The sequence below is a fragment of the Apium graveolens genome, chromosome 10, assembly GCF_009905375.1.
Source record: "Apium graveolens cultivar Ventura chromosome 10, ASM990537v1, whole genome shotgun sequence".
Taxonomy (NCBI): Eukaryota; Viridiplantae; Streptophyta; class Magnoliopsida; order Apiales; family Apiaceae; genus Apium; species Apium graveolens.
In genome coordinates, this window is record NC_133656.1 from 221328713 (window position 1) to 221343883 (window position 15171).

The 15171-nt window shown below is 32.3% G+C and overlaps 2 protein-coding genes, 1 long non-coding RNA gene and 2 other non-coding genes across 5 annotated transcripts; all 5 read right to left on the bottom strand.

The window, feature by feature from the left end:
* Window positions 1-1681: 1681 nt before the first annotated feature.
* On the bottom strand, window positions 1682-3842 carry LOC141693946 (oxygen-evolving enhancer protein 1, chloroplastic-like). Its single transcript, XM_074499136.1, has 2 exons — window positions 3522-3842; window positions 1682-2616 (listed from the first exon to the last, which is right to left on the bottom strand). The coding sequence occupies exons 1-2, from the start codon at window positions 3768-3770 to the stop codon at window positions 1861-1863; spliced, it is 1005 nt and encodes a 334-aa protein (XP_074355237.1). The 5' UTR covers window positions 3771-3842; the 3' UTR covers window positions 1682-1860.
* A 6080-nt stretch (window positions 3843-9922) lies between these two features.
* Window positions 9923-9998, bottom strand: LOC141694464 (small nucleolar RNA Z105). Its single transcript, XR_012563769.1, has one exon. It is a non-coding gene; the product is annotated as a small nucleolar RNA Z105 (small nucleolar RNA).
* LOC141692823 (uncharacterized) lies at window positions 9929-10382 on the bottom strand. The gene is made up of 2 exons (XR_012562924.1): window positions 10336-10382; window positions 9929-10253 (listed from the first exon to the last, which is right to left on the bottom strand). It is a non-coding gene; the product is annotated as an uncharacterized LOC141692823 (long non-coding RNA).
* LOC141694493 (small nucleolar RNA SNOR75) lies at window positions 10153-10236 on the bottom strand. The gene has a single exon (XR_012563796.1). It is a non-coding gene; the product is annotated as a small nucleolar RNA SNOR75 (small nucleolar RNA).
* Window positions 10383-11323: 941 nt separating the features above from the next.
* Window positions 11324-14646, bottom strand: LOC141692759 (BTB/POZ domain-containing protein At5g66560). Its single transcript, XM_074497694.1, has 4 exons — window positions 14229-14646; window positions 14068-14137; window positions 12651-13904; window positions 11324-11914 (listed from the first exon to the last, which is right to left on the bottom strand). The coding sequence occupies exons 1-4, from the start codon at window positions 14264-14266 to the stop codon at window positions 11426-11428; spliced, it is 1851 nt and encodes a 616-aa protein (XP_074353795.1). The 5' UTR covers window positions 14267-14646; the 3' UTR covers window positions 11324-11425.
* Window positions 14647-15171: the final 525 nt, after the last annotated feature.

The window sequence follows — 15171 nt, forward strand, 5'->3', positions numbered from 1 at the left end:
TATCGAGATTAACTATATGCATTGTTGATGAGGAATGTCTTTGTTTTTATTTTTTATTTAGAATACTTTGAAATATAGTAATAAATATAATAAAGAACTTTACTCTATATTTTAATGCATTTTTTGATATTTGTTTATTCATAAAGCAGGTTCCATGTCATAATTCAGCCGACGAAACCGGGTCCAGCCATGTATAACACGTCAAGAAGTTTAGGTGGGTCACTGTCCACACCATCAAGTTGCCCTCAAATGGTTCTTTTTTTAGTCCCGATATTTTTGGCACTCGGCATTTATTTTATTTTTAAAAAATTCGTGTTTATTTTTTAACTCTATCATAAATTTCCTTTAACCATGCTTTTTCTTTACTGAAATGAGTTATCACGGAGATGGAGTAGTCTAGCAACATTTATTAACACTATTAACTTTATAACCTGTGCGATTTTTATTAATATTTTTATATTATTTAAAATTATATAAATTTATTATTGGATCATTATGTTATTAGTATATTTATAAATAATAATATAAATATTTGTTGTTGGCGGGATTCGAACCTTTGTATATTTTTTTAGTATTTCAATCTATCAATGATTACTTATGATTACTTGATTACTTGACGGTCATAAATGGTCCTCCTAAAAGCACCACACCCGACTAATCCGCACACTCCCACACAAGGTTTCAGCTGATTCCTTTCGTTTTTAATTTAATTTTTCCCTGTCAAACGATATATTTTTTTTAAATCCGACTTCAATGTATTTTTCAAACCAACCAAAAAAAATCCTACCAAATTACACCGTATTCCGGTTATTATAGTATGGTTTAGATTTAGTAAAAATGATATTATTAACAAAATAATCATCAAAAAATTTAGTACTCTAATTTCAACTAATTTGCTAAATAAATTGCAAAAATAGCGTAATAAGTTTGGATGAGAGAAAAATATAATATCTGTTTAAAGTTTAAAATTCTTCAAGTATAGGAATTATTTGTTGATAAAGGGTTGAGAAACAGCGTGTATAAAAATATGATTTTGCAAGTTTTTATTATGATTGATAATGTGAGCTTTCAGCCCTCTATTTTCTTTCTTTTTGGTGCAAAGGCAAAGCTGTCAGTCCACTATGAGAGAAGGGAAGCAATATTCTTTTTTACTTTGCTTTTCTTTTCACTTTTTCGGCCAGACCGGATTATAAAAATTGGTCGATTTTTTAAAAATTATTATTTAAATTACTCAAAAATTAATTAAAATATTTATCCAATTTAATAAATTCTCGATAAATTATCAATAATTTTTTTGATTTTTAAAAATTACTCATAAATTAATAACTCAACTTAATAATTCTGATTTTCGAAACTCCAGTTAAACTAATGCAGTGTCGATACTCCTGTTAAACAAAACAATACCCTGGTATGCAGGCATCTATAAAACATATTTAATGGCATCGAACGGAACCAGGAGAAAAAAAGATATTGGTGCATAAATTCGTATCTGCCGAGTGCTGAGCATTTTTAAATACATTGCATTCACCAAGTCTATGGAACGATCTAAATTCATATTCATTTATTTTTACCGATTTCGAATAAGATCAATGTGAGAACCGTCTCATGTGTAGTCTACTTGTCAAACAGAGCTCCACCAAGAGTGTTGATAATTTGACACCATTGAAATTTAATCTCAGGCTTGTGAATCCTTGCATGTTGCATTATATTAAAATTACATAACAACATATATACAAGCAAGACAGTACTCTGAAAGCTCATAGGATCATATCAATCAATGTTCATAGTTAAAGACATTTTTCACTTCATAACAAAACCTGAACCAAGAAAACAAGATATACTGATTCTCGAAAGGTCCTATCATTCAAGTTGTGCATACCAGACCCCTTGAATTTTCACATCCTTTGGAACCTTGGCTCCCAAATCAGTATCAGATGGCTGAAGGCTTTCAAATACTCCAATCAGCTCTCCGGTATCAGGCTTTGTACCGGTCACAGTGAAGGTAATTTTCCCTGTTGAAGAAGCTGTGTTCTTAGTATTTTCCTTAGCCAACTCCTCCTCGTCTCCTCTCCCTCCAGCTGGCAATGCGACTGCATTGTCATAACCTGTGGAACCACCTCTGCCCTTTGGGTCAAGGAAGGAGGAACCTCTGTAAGATGGCACAAGAAACTCTCCCGAAAAGCCATCCGGTTTGCCAGATGCTACAAGTTGCTTGATAGTAAACAGGAACGGCACACGCTCCCCTCCTGGAAGCTGAACTGTAACAGCAGCATAATCAATGCCATCTTTCTCCTCAAATTTGATGGTGCCATCTGATGATACTTCAAACGGTCCCTCAATCTCGTCTAGAGTATAGGTTAACCGAGTCATGAGCTTGGTCTTTTGAAACTCTGGTGGGGCATTTTTGCCCACACTCTCAGCCTTAACAGTGAATGATGTTGGTTCTAAGCAGAACTTCTTGGCATTGTACTTTCCAGGCTTCACGGCAAAGGATTCAGTTCCACCTTCAATTGTCGGGCATTGGTTGGCAGTTCCAGTTCCCTTCACTTCCATGTATGTCTTGCTTTGAATTTCATCATAAGTTAGTCTCTTGGGAACACCTTCAGCACTTGCACCCTGTGATATCCCAGAGCAAAGTATTTTGTTTTTGTTAATAATGTTCATTTCATTTGATCATGCAAACATGACAGTACAGCTTAAAGTGACGATAAATCATTCTCTGTAGATCTTACAGAGTTGCACTGGATTATAAATTGAAATAAATATTCCTGAATGAAGAATGCTAGTTATTTATCTGAGGAACTAATGGTTAATCCTGAAGCATTATGACACCTGAAATTGTTATACCACTCTTCCTCTCCAAAAAGGATTTTACTTTGTAGGAAAACAATAAGTTGCTCATACATATTCATAATTCCCTACGATAATATTAACACTAAATGATCAATTTTATCAGCTTCAAATATCACTTTAAGGTTTACAACTTTTGCAGAAAGTAGCTATCAGTTTCACCATCAAACCTTCTCAAAAATATTATTTTTATGTATTATATCTCAAAATATGCATAAATTAAAAAAAATTACCAAACGGTCATCTAATTTACATGACGACACTTTTTCTCACAGCACAGCAGTTTTTAACAAGACTCTCAAACAGAGCCTAAGACGGTAGAGCTCGGGTTTCGGGAGTCTGAGGAGGGTGTTATTACTTCATAGTTCATAGTATGTGATCCACTTGGTAGTTTTTACTTATTACTATCACCTTAAGCTTAAGGTTTTTAACAGACAACTTATAGTCCCTGCAATTTGTAGTTCCTAGCTGCGTATTAACTTTTTGAATTTGTGTGGTTATGTAACAGACTAGACAATCATAACCTGTTGAGAACTAAAATAAATGAAGTGCACAATAATCTAAACTTGAAACAATGTAAACAACACTGATGAAAGAAACTGTAACCTAGCCAAGGTGCTATATTTTATGATCAAGAAAATAATCATACTTCAAAATCAAAAACCACTTACTGATACAACAAGGGCAGAAGTAGCCAAAGCAAAGCCAGCAATCTTGGCAGCATCAGCACACTTGTCAGCAAATTGTTTGAGATCAGAGTGCAAAGAGCAGGTGAGCCTGGAAGCAGAGGCATCTACACCAAAGGCTTTGGAAAGGCATTGAGAAGAAGGCTTGAGCTGTAATCCAGGTCGACCCAGTTTGGTGGGTTGCATAAACGTTGCAGCTGCTTGTAGTGAGGCTGCCATTGTATTCAGTTGCATAAACACTATCTTGTTCTGGACTTGTAGTATTACAAGTATGTGAGTTTAGGTTTGTGTGGTAGTGAAAGAGTATCTGCTGGCATTGGTTTGGATTGCTTGGATAAGGGGATCAGGATAAGGTGGTTATCTCTTTTCATTGGCTGTTCAAACCTCATGTGCATGCTTTCTTTTTTTGCCATTTGTCAATCTTCATTTTTATGCCAGGTGCGGATGTTTTAATTGGTGTTATTTATCTGAATGCACGGGCTCGTTCCAATCATAATCTAAGATATGTGATTTTGTAAAAAAAATTGTACTCAATTTTATGCATGAAGTATTATTAGCACTAAAAATAATCTCCAACAGTGTCATTTAGTTAAGGTGCTTGGTCCACCCATTATTCAAGAGTAGGGGTAACAAATTAGTCTTTAATTGTTGTTGGGTGGGCCAATGAGGTGAATAGATGAAAATCAGGTTAAAAATTGGTCAAAACTAGTTTAATGGGTCAAAAATCAGCCGTATTGCTAAAAAAATTCAAAGAGTATATTTTTTAAAAAAACTTGTATACATAATTATTATTTAAATGATTAACTATCTTAATTTTTCAGCTAAAATTGACTTCAATTTTAAGTTATGTCTTTTAAAAACATTTACTTTAATAATGTTATATATTTTAAATTAATATGTATAAATATATATAATAATTGTATATGTTTAATTAAAATAATAAAATAATTACATAAAAATAATGTGTGTATATATAATATTAAATTAGTTCCGACAAGTGACCTGATTAATTTACTATTATCCGATTAATTGTTGGACGGTACTTTTAACGACTAAGTCCGCTTCCCGTTTATCAGAATCTACAATTATCCGATTAATTATTGGATGATATCTTCAATAACTAAATTCGCTTCCCATTTTTTACAACAATTAACTGCAGTTTAATCTATTTTTTATGTCATGTATTTAGATACCCAAATTCATAAATGAATCAAATGGTGTCACAAAAGATACTTTAAATTAAACTAACGAACAACTTTTAGTTAACCTTTTTTGTTATATTACGCTTTTTATGTCTGATATTATCTGATTTTAACTATTTTTCGCCTTTAATTCAATTATGTATCCTTGTTAATTGGGGTTTTGTTGCATTGTCGCATTTCATATATGTATTATCTAATTTTAACTATTTTCGACTTCAATTTGATTATCTATGATTGTTAGCTGTTCGTATGTAGTTCAAAATAAGATAGGTGGAGAAATACGTAAATGATTCAATTTATTAGTGAACTCGATTTATATTTGCTTAGAGCAATTCTAAGAGTTGTCAAGAGAATCTTAATAAAAATAAATTATATATAATTTTAAATCATATTTTTAGGGTCTGCTCTAACCGCCCTCCTTTACAGTTTCCGTTATATCATGTTTGTTTTTCTTATTCTTGTTTCTTAACATCACATGCAATTTCATATAGTTAACTCCATATTTGAATATTTACCTAATTTTTAGGCCAGAGGAAACTATAGCGATAGCAGAATACTGCCATCTTTTTAATTGTCTTACTTCAGTAATTTATCAGATTGTATCTACTATCATTGTTATGGTTTTTGTATACAAAACAATGCTGATTGAGTAAACAATTTAAGCCTAAAAAATCATGCAATTAGATGATGAAGAATAAAAGCAACCACTCAGTAAAAAGGGAGGGAATATGATTTTTATGAAATATGAGGGAAGTGGTGACTAAATTTTGGAGGTAAAATGATATAAATTTATATTTAAATAATTTTACATACATTAAGGTCTCCTTAATAATGAGAAATGCTTTGAAGATACTATGTTAGAAGAAATTGATAATATTAGCTTATAAATTATCAGAGTTTACAATCAGCATTTGATATCGGACTTTAGCAGAAGGTGACGTCATCGGCATTTGTCATCAACATTTGCTGATCAGTAAATGATATCAGTATTTAGTCACTACAACTAAAAATCAGGAGATATCTTGCAGAATTCAAGTTGGTGAAAGACTTTACTTCTAGTAGCAATCAAATTAAGGGTATGTTTTATTATTGAACTCGATTTATATGTGCTTAGAGCAATTCTAAGAGTTGCCGAGAGAATCTTAATAAAAATAAATATTATATAATTTTAAATCATATTTTTTGGGTCTGCTCTAACCGCCCTCCTTTAAAGTTTCTGTTGTTTCATGTTTGTTTCTTCTTATTCTCTTTTCCTTAACCTCACATGCAATTTCATATAGTTAACTCCATATTTGAATATTAAGCTAATTTTTAGGCCAGATGAAACTACTATAGCGATAGCAGAATACTGCCATCTTTTTAATTTTCTTACTTCAGTAATTTATCTGATTTTATCTACTATCATTGCTATGGTTTTTGTATACAAAACAATGCTGATCGAGTAAACAATTTAAGCCTAAAAAATCATGCAATTAGATGATGAAGAATCCAGGCAACCACTCAATAAAAAAGGGAGAGGATGTGATTTATGAAATAGGAGGGAAGTGGTGACTAAATTTTGGAGGTAAAATGATATAAATTTATATTTAAATAATTTTACATACATTAAGGTCTCCTTAATAATGAGAAATGCGTTGAATATACTATGTTAGAAGAAATTGATGATATCAGTTTATAAATTATCAGAGTTTACAATCAGCATTTGATATCAGATTTTAGCAGAAGGTGACGCCATCGACATTTGTCATCAACATTTGCTGATCAGTAAATGATATCAGTATTTAATCATTACAGCTATAAATCAGGAGATATCAAAGAAGGAAAGGGTTTGCAGAATTCAAGTCGGTGAATGACTTTACTTCTGGTAGCAATCAAATTAAGGATATGTTTTATGATTACTTATTATAATAGAATAAGATTCCTTTTTTGATTGTGTAGATGTGCAGTATATAAGCACATATTAGGTTAGCGCTTTCAGTGTCGCGTATTGATATATATTTTGTGTAACCTAGCATCTCTCAAGAATATATGTTCATCATTTGAGAGATTAGTTTATAATCAGTTTTTATCAATTAATAGAAAACTATTTATCCTGGTGAGTGTTTAATTCGATTTATCTGCACAAACTGTATTTACCCCCTCTACAGCTGTATTAAGGACCTAACATCGTAAATATGCATGTTGGAGTTAAATTTTATATTAATTTTGTCAAAAAATGACTAAAAATAAGGAATATAGAGATGTTTCGAGTTGCTCATACAAATTAAAACTCGGTATTTTGTCATGTTTGAGATGGACATGACTCATGAGTATGCAATAAAAATGTGTTATAATTATCCAATATATTAAGTAGAGCCGACAATTTCTTACACGACACTATAACACGACAAAAAAATAACGGGTTTGGCTTGACATTTTTGGTATACGAACACGAAAGTATACGGATAAATTTAGTGTCGGGTTTGGGTTTACACATGGGTACACGACATGAAACGAAAGTACACGAAATAAATAAATATTTAATTAAGTTTATCAAAATTATATGAATACATATGTCTTACAATAATATTTTACATATAATATTTACAGAAAATAGATTAAAAATATATTCAAATTTAAATTTCATAAGACTTGATTGCATTTGAGTCTTTATGACTTATTGACTTAAGACTCGGCTAGTAAAAACTTAATATTTAAATATATATTTTATTTATCTTTATTTTTATTATTAATGTTAAATTACACGAAACAAGAAATGAAGGTACACGAAACGAAACGAATCCTTAACGGTTCGGGTTTGAGTTAGACATTCATGACCCGAAACACGAAAGTACACGACACAAAAATACACGAAACGAACGAATTGCCACCTCTAATATTAAGGGATTGATACGTGTGCGTAAAAATAATTGGGTCCCAATTCTAATAAAATATCTATTATTTCAAATATGAATGTTTAAATGTTGTGACCCAAGAGAGTTCGGTCTGTTTGGGAAATTTTATAAGTCAAACTTATGATTTATAAACCCGCAATAATTTATCGACGAGTATTTGTCAGTTAAATTTATACGTTGAATTTACAACTTATAAGACATGTGCGATGCATAGTCATTTTTATTATTATACATTGTAAATTATAATCTTAATAATATGTTGCTTCCAGGATTCGATTTAATATCACTTGAATAATAATTTTTAAAATTAATACTAACGTTTCTCATGAATTTGATCTGACGATTCTAGATTGAGTGACCAAGTACCAACAACCAAATTTTTAATGTTTCATCTTTAATATAATAGTACAGATATGTTAAATGTTAGTAACTACGTACTTTTTTTCAATTTATTTTGATTTTTCATTTTTTTATTAACTTTAGTTCTAGAATATATCTTTTAATAACATAAAAGAATTAAGATAATTATATTTAAAATTTATTTACTTAATTAATTTAAATAAAATAAATTCTAACTTACAAGTAAAATTATCCAAATACTTATATAATTTATAAATATTAATCAACTTATCATTTATAATTCACTTGGAATTCAATCGTCCGCCCATAAATCGAGTAATATATCGTCAACTTCGCTGATAAATCGAATGATATATCTTCAACTTCGGTGATAACAATCTTATTGTATAATCCGGTCCGGGTAAAAATGAGTCAAAATACGGGCCAACCCCGATAAAATCGGGTCATCCCTTAGAACTTATCTTTTACCCCTCACGATTTCGGAGAAAAATGGAAAAAACAAGACCTTAAAATTGATTGATGTACGAGTGAGAGGGTAGCTTCTATATGTGTTCTCTGTGAAAAATTGTACTATAATGGATCTTTTTTACATGTATATGCTGTATAATGGATTAAATCTGAGGAAAAATCTAACCAAATCTTTAATAGTTGAACTTGAAAGTAAAATTTTATTTTAATCTTTATTTATAGTCGGGTAGATATATAATAAATACTAGAATTTGGTAGATGCTATTTTCTCATTTTCATTTCATAATTCTTTTGATGTATAATTGTTTATAATATATATTAATATTAATGGCTCCCAATTTATCGACTGATTAATCCTTTGAATTAATCAACGATTCAATGATTAATCCTTTCAAGGTCCCGTAACCGATCTTGTCTGATATTCGACTTCTGTACATTGATTTTAAATCATAAATTACTTATTTTAAGATTTTTGAAACCAACACTTAATATCTTTTTTGGTGTGTTCTATAATTTTTATATTATTTGGGAATTTTAATTCAACAACCTCCGAAAAATTAATTCAAAGATAATAGTCTTCACAATATATTTACTCTGAAAATTAAAAACCGGCTCCCAATTTTTAACATTTCCATTCTCCAATTTCCATATAACATATTTTTTGGTGCTGCATAAAAAATTCTCAACTAAATTTCTATTTGAAAGTAACTCATAAACATGTATCACGTCCCAGTTCAAATGTCACTACTTCAGTGCCCCTGTTCAGTAGGTATTGTACTATCATAAATATTGGCAATCAGTTAAACTTGGTAATGATCATTGAAAGAAAAAAGAATGATAAAAGTTTATTCATTACATTTCCTTTTCCATTTATTAAATATATGGATAGATACTTACTCTATTCGTCCCTAAAAACGTTTACTAGTTGTGTTGGACACGTTTGTCAATACACACTTTTGATTGTTAATATTTCGTATTAGTATTAAATATAAAAACTTCATTATATTAAACTACTCATAAATACGAATCCAACAAGATCACTCATTGACTATATTTGATCTTATAAATTAGACTAATTTAATAGTATAAACAATCAAAACAGAACACATAATATGGGACGGAGGGAGTACAAAACTAGCACCAAAGAAGCACAAAGAGATGGAGGGGAAGGAAGAAAGTGGCTCAAAAGTGCTTGAAAACAATCATGGGTGATTTAACCCCCTCAATGATATTTGTATTATAGAGTGAGTTCATTTTCTCATCATTGCCACATTTCACCCCCCTCAACTCTTATCATATCATCATTCATCTTAACAATACCACAACTTGATTAATAATCTTGAAAAATAAAGATTTAAACCTTATTCTACAAATTGGTTTTCTATAACAACTCATTAATCACACTAAAAAAATGACACAAAATAAATATTTACCTAAATATAAATAGAATCAAAAGGGGCATTCAGAATGAGTAGGAGGTTAATCTTCAATCATACAATTAATCAGAAGACATTGTCTTTATATCCTCATTATGCCCACTATACACATTAACACAACCAGTAAAAAGGTAAAAACAGATATAGAAAATAAGGATCAGACACAACTCTAACGGTATCTCCCTCGCTACCTTTACGGGATGTCGAGAGTTCAAACGTAGAAAAAACATGGATCAGGAGTCTGAGGGAGGGGGAATTCTCTCAGACAAATGCCTCGTTTCGTCGTCATGATTTAGAATGGATTATCAGACTCGTCATCATAGTTTCATCATCACTGAGAATAACCCCCCCTTTCAACTTCGAAGCAAAAAAAAACACAATTGAAATATAATTAAGACAAAATCATAGAAATAGTGAAATCGAAAGATAATGATTATACCTGAAATCAAAAACTGAAAAAACTAAGGTAACACTGTTAAGCTATCATGAGCATTATGAAAAGTAGCTGCTTGATTGCAATGTATTTATAGGCTTTAACCCAATTTCTAGGGTTAGGGTTGCACTTGGGCCTATACTTGACAGGAATTTACTACCCGTCCAATCAGGATTCGTAAGGCCCAGTACTGTTTGCTCTGCTATGGACTTGATTTTGTAAGCTGGGAGCCCAAAGTCTTACCCAACAGTCCAACACCATGTACAGGTTCGGACCGGTTTAATTTAATTTTCTGATTAGATGATTCGGATCTCGATTTCATGAATTTTCGATTGAATTTTTCGGGTCTAAATCCATTTTTCCCGGTCTATATTTAGCATAACACGGGGAAACTATGGACATTATTGTTTTTAAATTTTTTTGTTGGTTTTATATTCAAAAAATTAATCATTTATATAAGTTCTTTTTTTTGAAACTTCATTTATATAATGTTAGAAATGCTACAATAATTTTTTTAAAGTTACGTACACCACATTTTTTAAAGCGGTTCAAAATATGAATATACATTTTTAATGACTAACTTAAAAATACCAACATGTGCAAAACTCTTTTTTGGAAAAGGATGCGATATGTAGTGAATGAACATGGTACAATTTAATTATTTTAAATTTATATAGTTTTACCCATAAAATTGTGGAAGTAATATCATTCACAATATTTAAAATTTCAACAAAGGCTTATTGCAGTATTTGAACGGTTGCATTCTATGGAGGAGTGACTATAAATCTATAACCTGTATTTTTGTAAATAAATTTTAAAGATAGCGATCGAAACAAATAACTCCCGCTCAGGAACAATTAGGAGATTCTCTAGAATAAATACGGGGTCACCCGGATTTGAACTGGGGAAAAAGGATTTGCAGTCCTAAATTCCCTTCTTTTAATGAATTTTAAACAAATTAATAATTCATTTAAACAAATCAAAGATTATATCGTATGCCACCTCAAATATGTTCATGTATACTCGTGAAAATCAATAAACAACTGCTAAACATTAACCTCAAACTCAATGAAAACAAACAACACTAATGCTATTTCTAATTACGACGACGATTATTCTTAGCCCTTCTCGTATCTACAGCCGAAGACTGTTGCGAATCACACACCTGCGTCTTAAACTTGCACCCAAACTTCCTCGCAAACGATTTCTTCCCACTCGCTTCAGGTATCTTCTCAATCGCTTTCTTCATTGTTGTACACTCACGCTCCAGCTCCTGTACACGTGTCCTCATGCTATCCATGTCCACGCGCATCACCTCGTTTTCTCTCACAGTTTCTCTCCACGTCACTGTCCTCGCTTCATTTTCGTCACGATTATCAGTGTTTCTTAGCCTGCCGCGTGCAGGAGACATTTCGACAATCGCGTGACGGAGCTGAAGCTGCTCGAAGAACAGCACTTGAACTATTGCTCGTAATGGGAGACGCTCGTTTTGAGCCGCGTGTGTACACGCTTCTAAAGTTAGTTTCTCGCAGTCCATTACTCCGCTTATTTTCTCTCGCTCCGCTTCTGATAACCATGGATGCGCCTGCAATGTACATTATTATGTTACGCCAAAATGTTAAATTATCAGTTCTCCTAAAACTTCAACATGACGGAAATCTCAATAATTAATGAAAATATTATGGTGAAAACGTTAAATTATTAGTTCTCCTAAAACATGAAGGTCGGAATATGACGGGATCTCAATAATTATTGAGAATATTGTGGATCAGAGAAACTCGATCTTAGCTCATGTTAAGCTATTAGTATTGCTAAAATCTCAAGTTAGGATTAGAATTACAAGGATCATATCATTAACGGAAAAACAAAAATTTCTTTAAAAAGTTAATTTTACATTCAACCAGTTCTTCATACAAACTAATAGTTTTGTCTAGCTGCGAGAAATTAAACATGTGATGTATCGTACACATGTTCTTGATTTTTGTTACTAAAATAGATTTCATTGACTCATGTAGCACAAATGCACAATATTATTAGTTAGTTTCATATAAAAATGGTTCTTCATACAACCTAATAGTTTTGTCCTGTTAAAGAGAAATTGAACATGCAATATATGATGTATCGCACACACGTTCTTGATTTTTGTTACTAGAGTAGACTTCATCGACTCATGTAGCACAAATGCACAATATTATTGTATGTGTAATTTTAACAATATAATCAAAGTGAATTTTGTATACATGTGCACTAAACATAATTATCAGTTCTGTAATTTTAAAACAAAACACTGAAGAGAAAACACATGAATGTAATAAACTTACTTTGAGATAAACGTCAACAGCTCTGTAAAGCCCGTCATCAAACAGCCTGGCTTGGTGAGGTAAAGTGACCGCAAATTTATAGAATTTATCGTGTTTGAGATTCGCATCCGATGCAATTTCAGACAAGTAGCCGTCGATTAATTTTCCGACAAGCATTAGTTCTGATGATCTAATATTGTCATTGTCCTGTCCGTCCTCATTTCGAGTCATTGTTATTTCAAGTTCATCCAGAAAGTAACTTAATATTCTTTCCACACAATCGACATCGTATAGCGTTTCATTGAGGTACGAGTAGCTTGGTATGAGAAGATCGTCTAATGTTGCTTGTTCGAGTTGAGACCCGATCTTCTTCTCTAGTGCATTACGATAAATCTCATCGATGTTTAATATATTTGATGTTCTTAGTAATCCGAATAAAAATTTGATTGCCGGTGTTGAAGATGCCAGCCTTTTTTCGCGGGGGAGATTGGAGATTATTGTTTCGAGCAGCTCTCTTTGTTCATCTTGTGATGGAGGCAATGAAGTGGATGATGATTGCTTCCAATTTGAACGAGAAATGCCTGGAATGTATTGCTTTGCATAAGCAATTAAGCAGCCTTCGATTAGATCGGGACTCGTGTGATCACGAGTCCTCATAGCGGAAATCAACCGCTTAAACAGAGGCAAACTTAGATCGCCAAGCTCATCGAACCACGTATTAGTTGTCCGTCGTCTTGTTGTCCCAGATTCTGAATTCGATCCTGAGGCTGGTTCATTTACTGGCCAGCCAAACAGCGATGGATCCGTGGTAGAAGCTCTTTTAGCAACTGAATCCAGGCATCTATTAACAATGCCTAGCCTTTCAGCTTCAGGCATTATCATCTTGCACGATTTCAGCGTCTTAATCGAGTCTTTTAGGCTTTTGAGAACAGATTGGGAGAGAAATCTCTCTGTTTTCGATATAAGATTATCTTCCGAGTACTCGTCTGTCATTTCTAAGACCTCGGCAGCACATCGAAGAGGAGCCACATTTAAGGTAGTCAACTCAATCTTGACTCCATAACAGAACTTGGCAGCTATCTCAAATGTGTCTGAACCTCCCGGAAAATCAGGGAGTACAATATTGCAGTACTCCTGATCTTCTTCTTCTACAATCTCCGAACGTTTTTCGTCGTTATCGTCTCCATCTTCACCCATCTTTTGAGGCCTAGTTGGGTTATTTTCTTCCTCCGTTATTAATTGATGAAGTTTTCTACTTCTAGACATTAGAGGAAACTGCATAAAAACAAATTCAAGTAACTTAGGTGATAAAGTTTCTTACTTCTAAACATTAGAGAAAACTGCAAAAAAAAAAAAACAAATTCCAACACGTTCAACTTTCAAGGCCGAACTCAAGTAACCAGTCACACGAAAACCTTAGTCAGACGCATAGACTGACCTTATGGAGATGGAAGGTCATGTCGTCGACTTCAATTACAACATCACTTGGTAATCCAGTGGTACAAAACCTGAAACACAAACAAGACAAGAACCAAAAACATCAATAATAAGATAAAGAGTGCAAAATTGTATTATTCCAAAAGTTTAAACTTTACACACCATGCTTGGCCTTTAGAGCTGGGCTTGTCAGTAGCCATTTTGTTTAAATGAACTTTGGAGCTAAAATGAGCAGAGAAACCAGAAAGCACTAACTAACTAACAAGGATACATCAATATTAAAGCAATAGTAAAAAAGAACAAATGCTAGTGACTTGCACAGAGAGTAAAATGAAGAGCAGTTGAGAATATATAGTGGAGGAGGATATGTACAAGTGAGAAGAGACAAGGTGGGGTTTGAACAAAGTCAGAAAAATGGATCAAGATTAGGAGTAGAGTTTGAGCAATTTCTCTGTTTCTTTTTTGAATGTTCTTCTCCTTTCTCACTTGCTGTTTGAGAAGTTATAATTAGAAAGTGATGACTTTGAATTTTCCTCTGTTTTTATGGACTCTTCTTGACATTAAAACAACCTCATTGTCATCACAGAACTAACTATTGCTTTCCAACCGGTTTTATTGCCTTTTTTCCTTCTTTTATATTTTCTTTTATACTTTCGTAGGAATTCAGTTACTATGTTATATCGAATTTTCTGTCATGTGCCCGTAAACACGATAAATGTGTAAATTAATAATTTTAAGTCATTTTGATTGGTTCCTTTTTTTAATAATGAAGGACCTCATGCATACATAAAAAGATACCAATCAAAATGACAAAAATTTATAATTTTTTGCGTTTATTGTGTGTCCATTGGCACATGGTAGAAAAATCGATCTTATATTACCCGTCATGTTCTTGAAAAAATTGATCCTTTAACTTTTTAATTGTTTACGGTGATTTTGTAATAATATTCTCATATTAAATATTTATAAGAAAACAAAAAGAATGAAAACTATCCTTTACACATATTTTTTTTATTGTAGAGAACCCGCCGGCGCTACCATTCGGTTGCGTACTGAGTAAACCTAAGGGCTCACGCAATAGCCTGCAAATCACCTGAAACAAAAA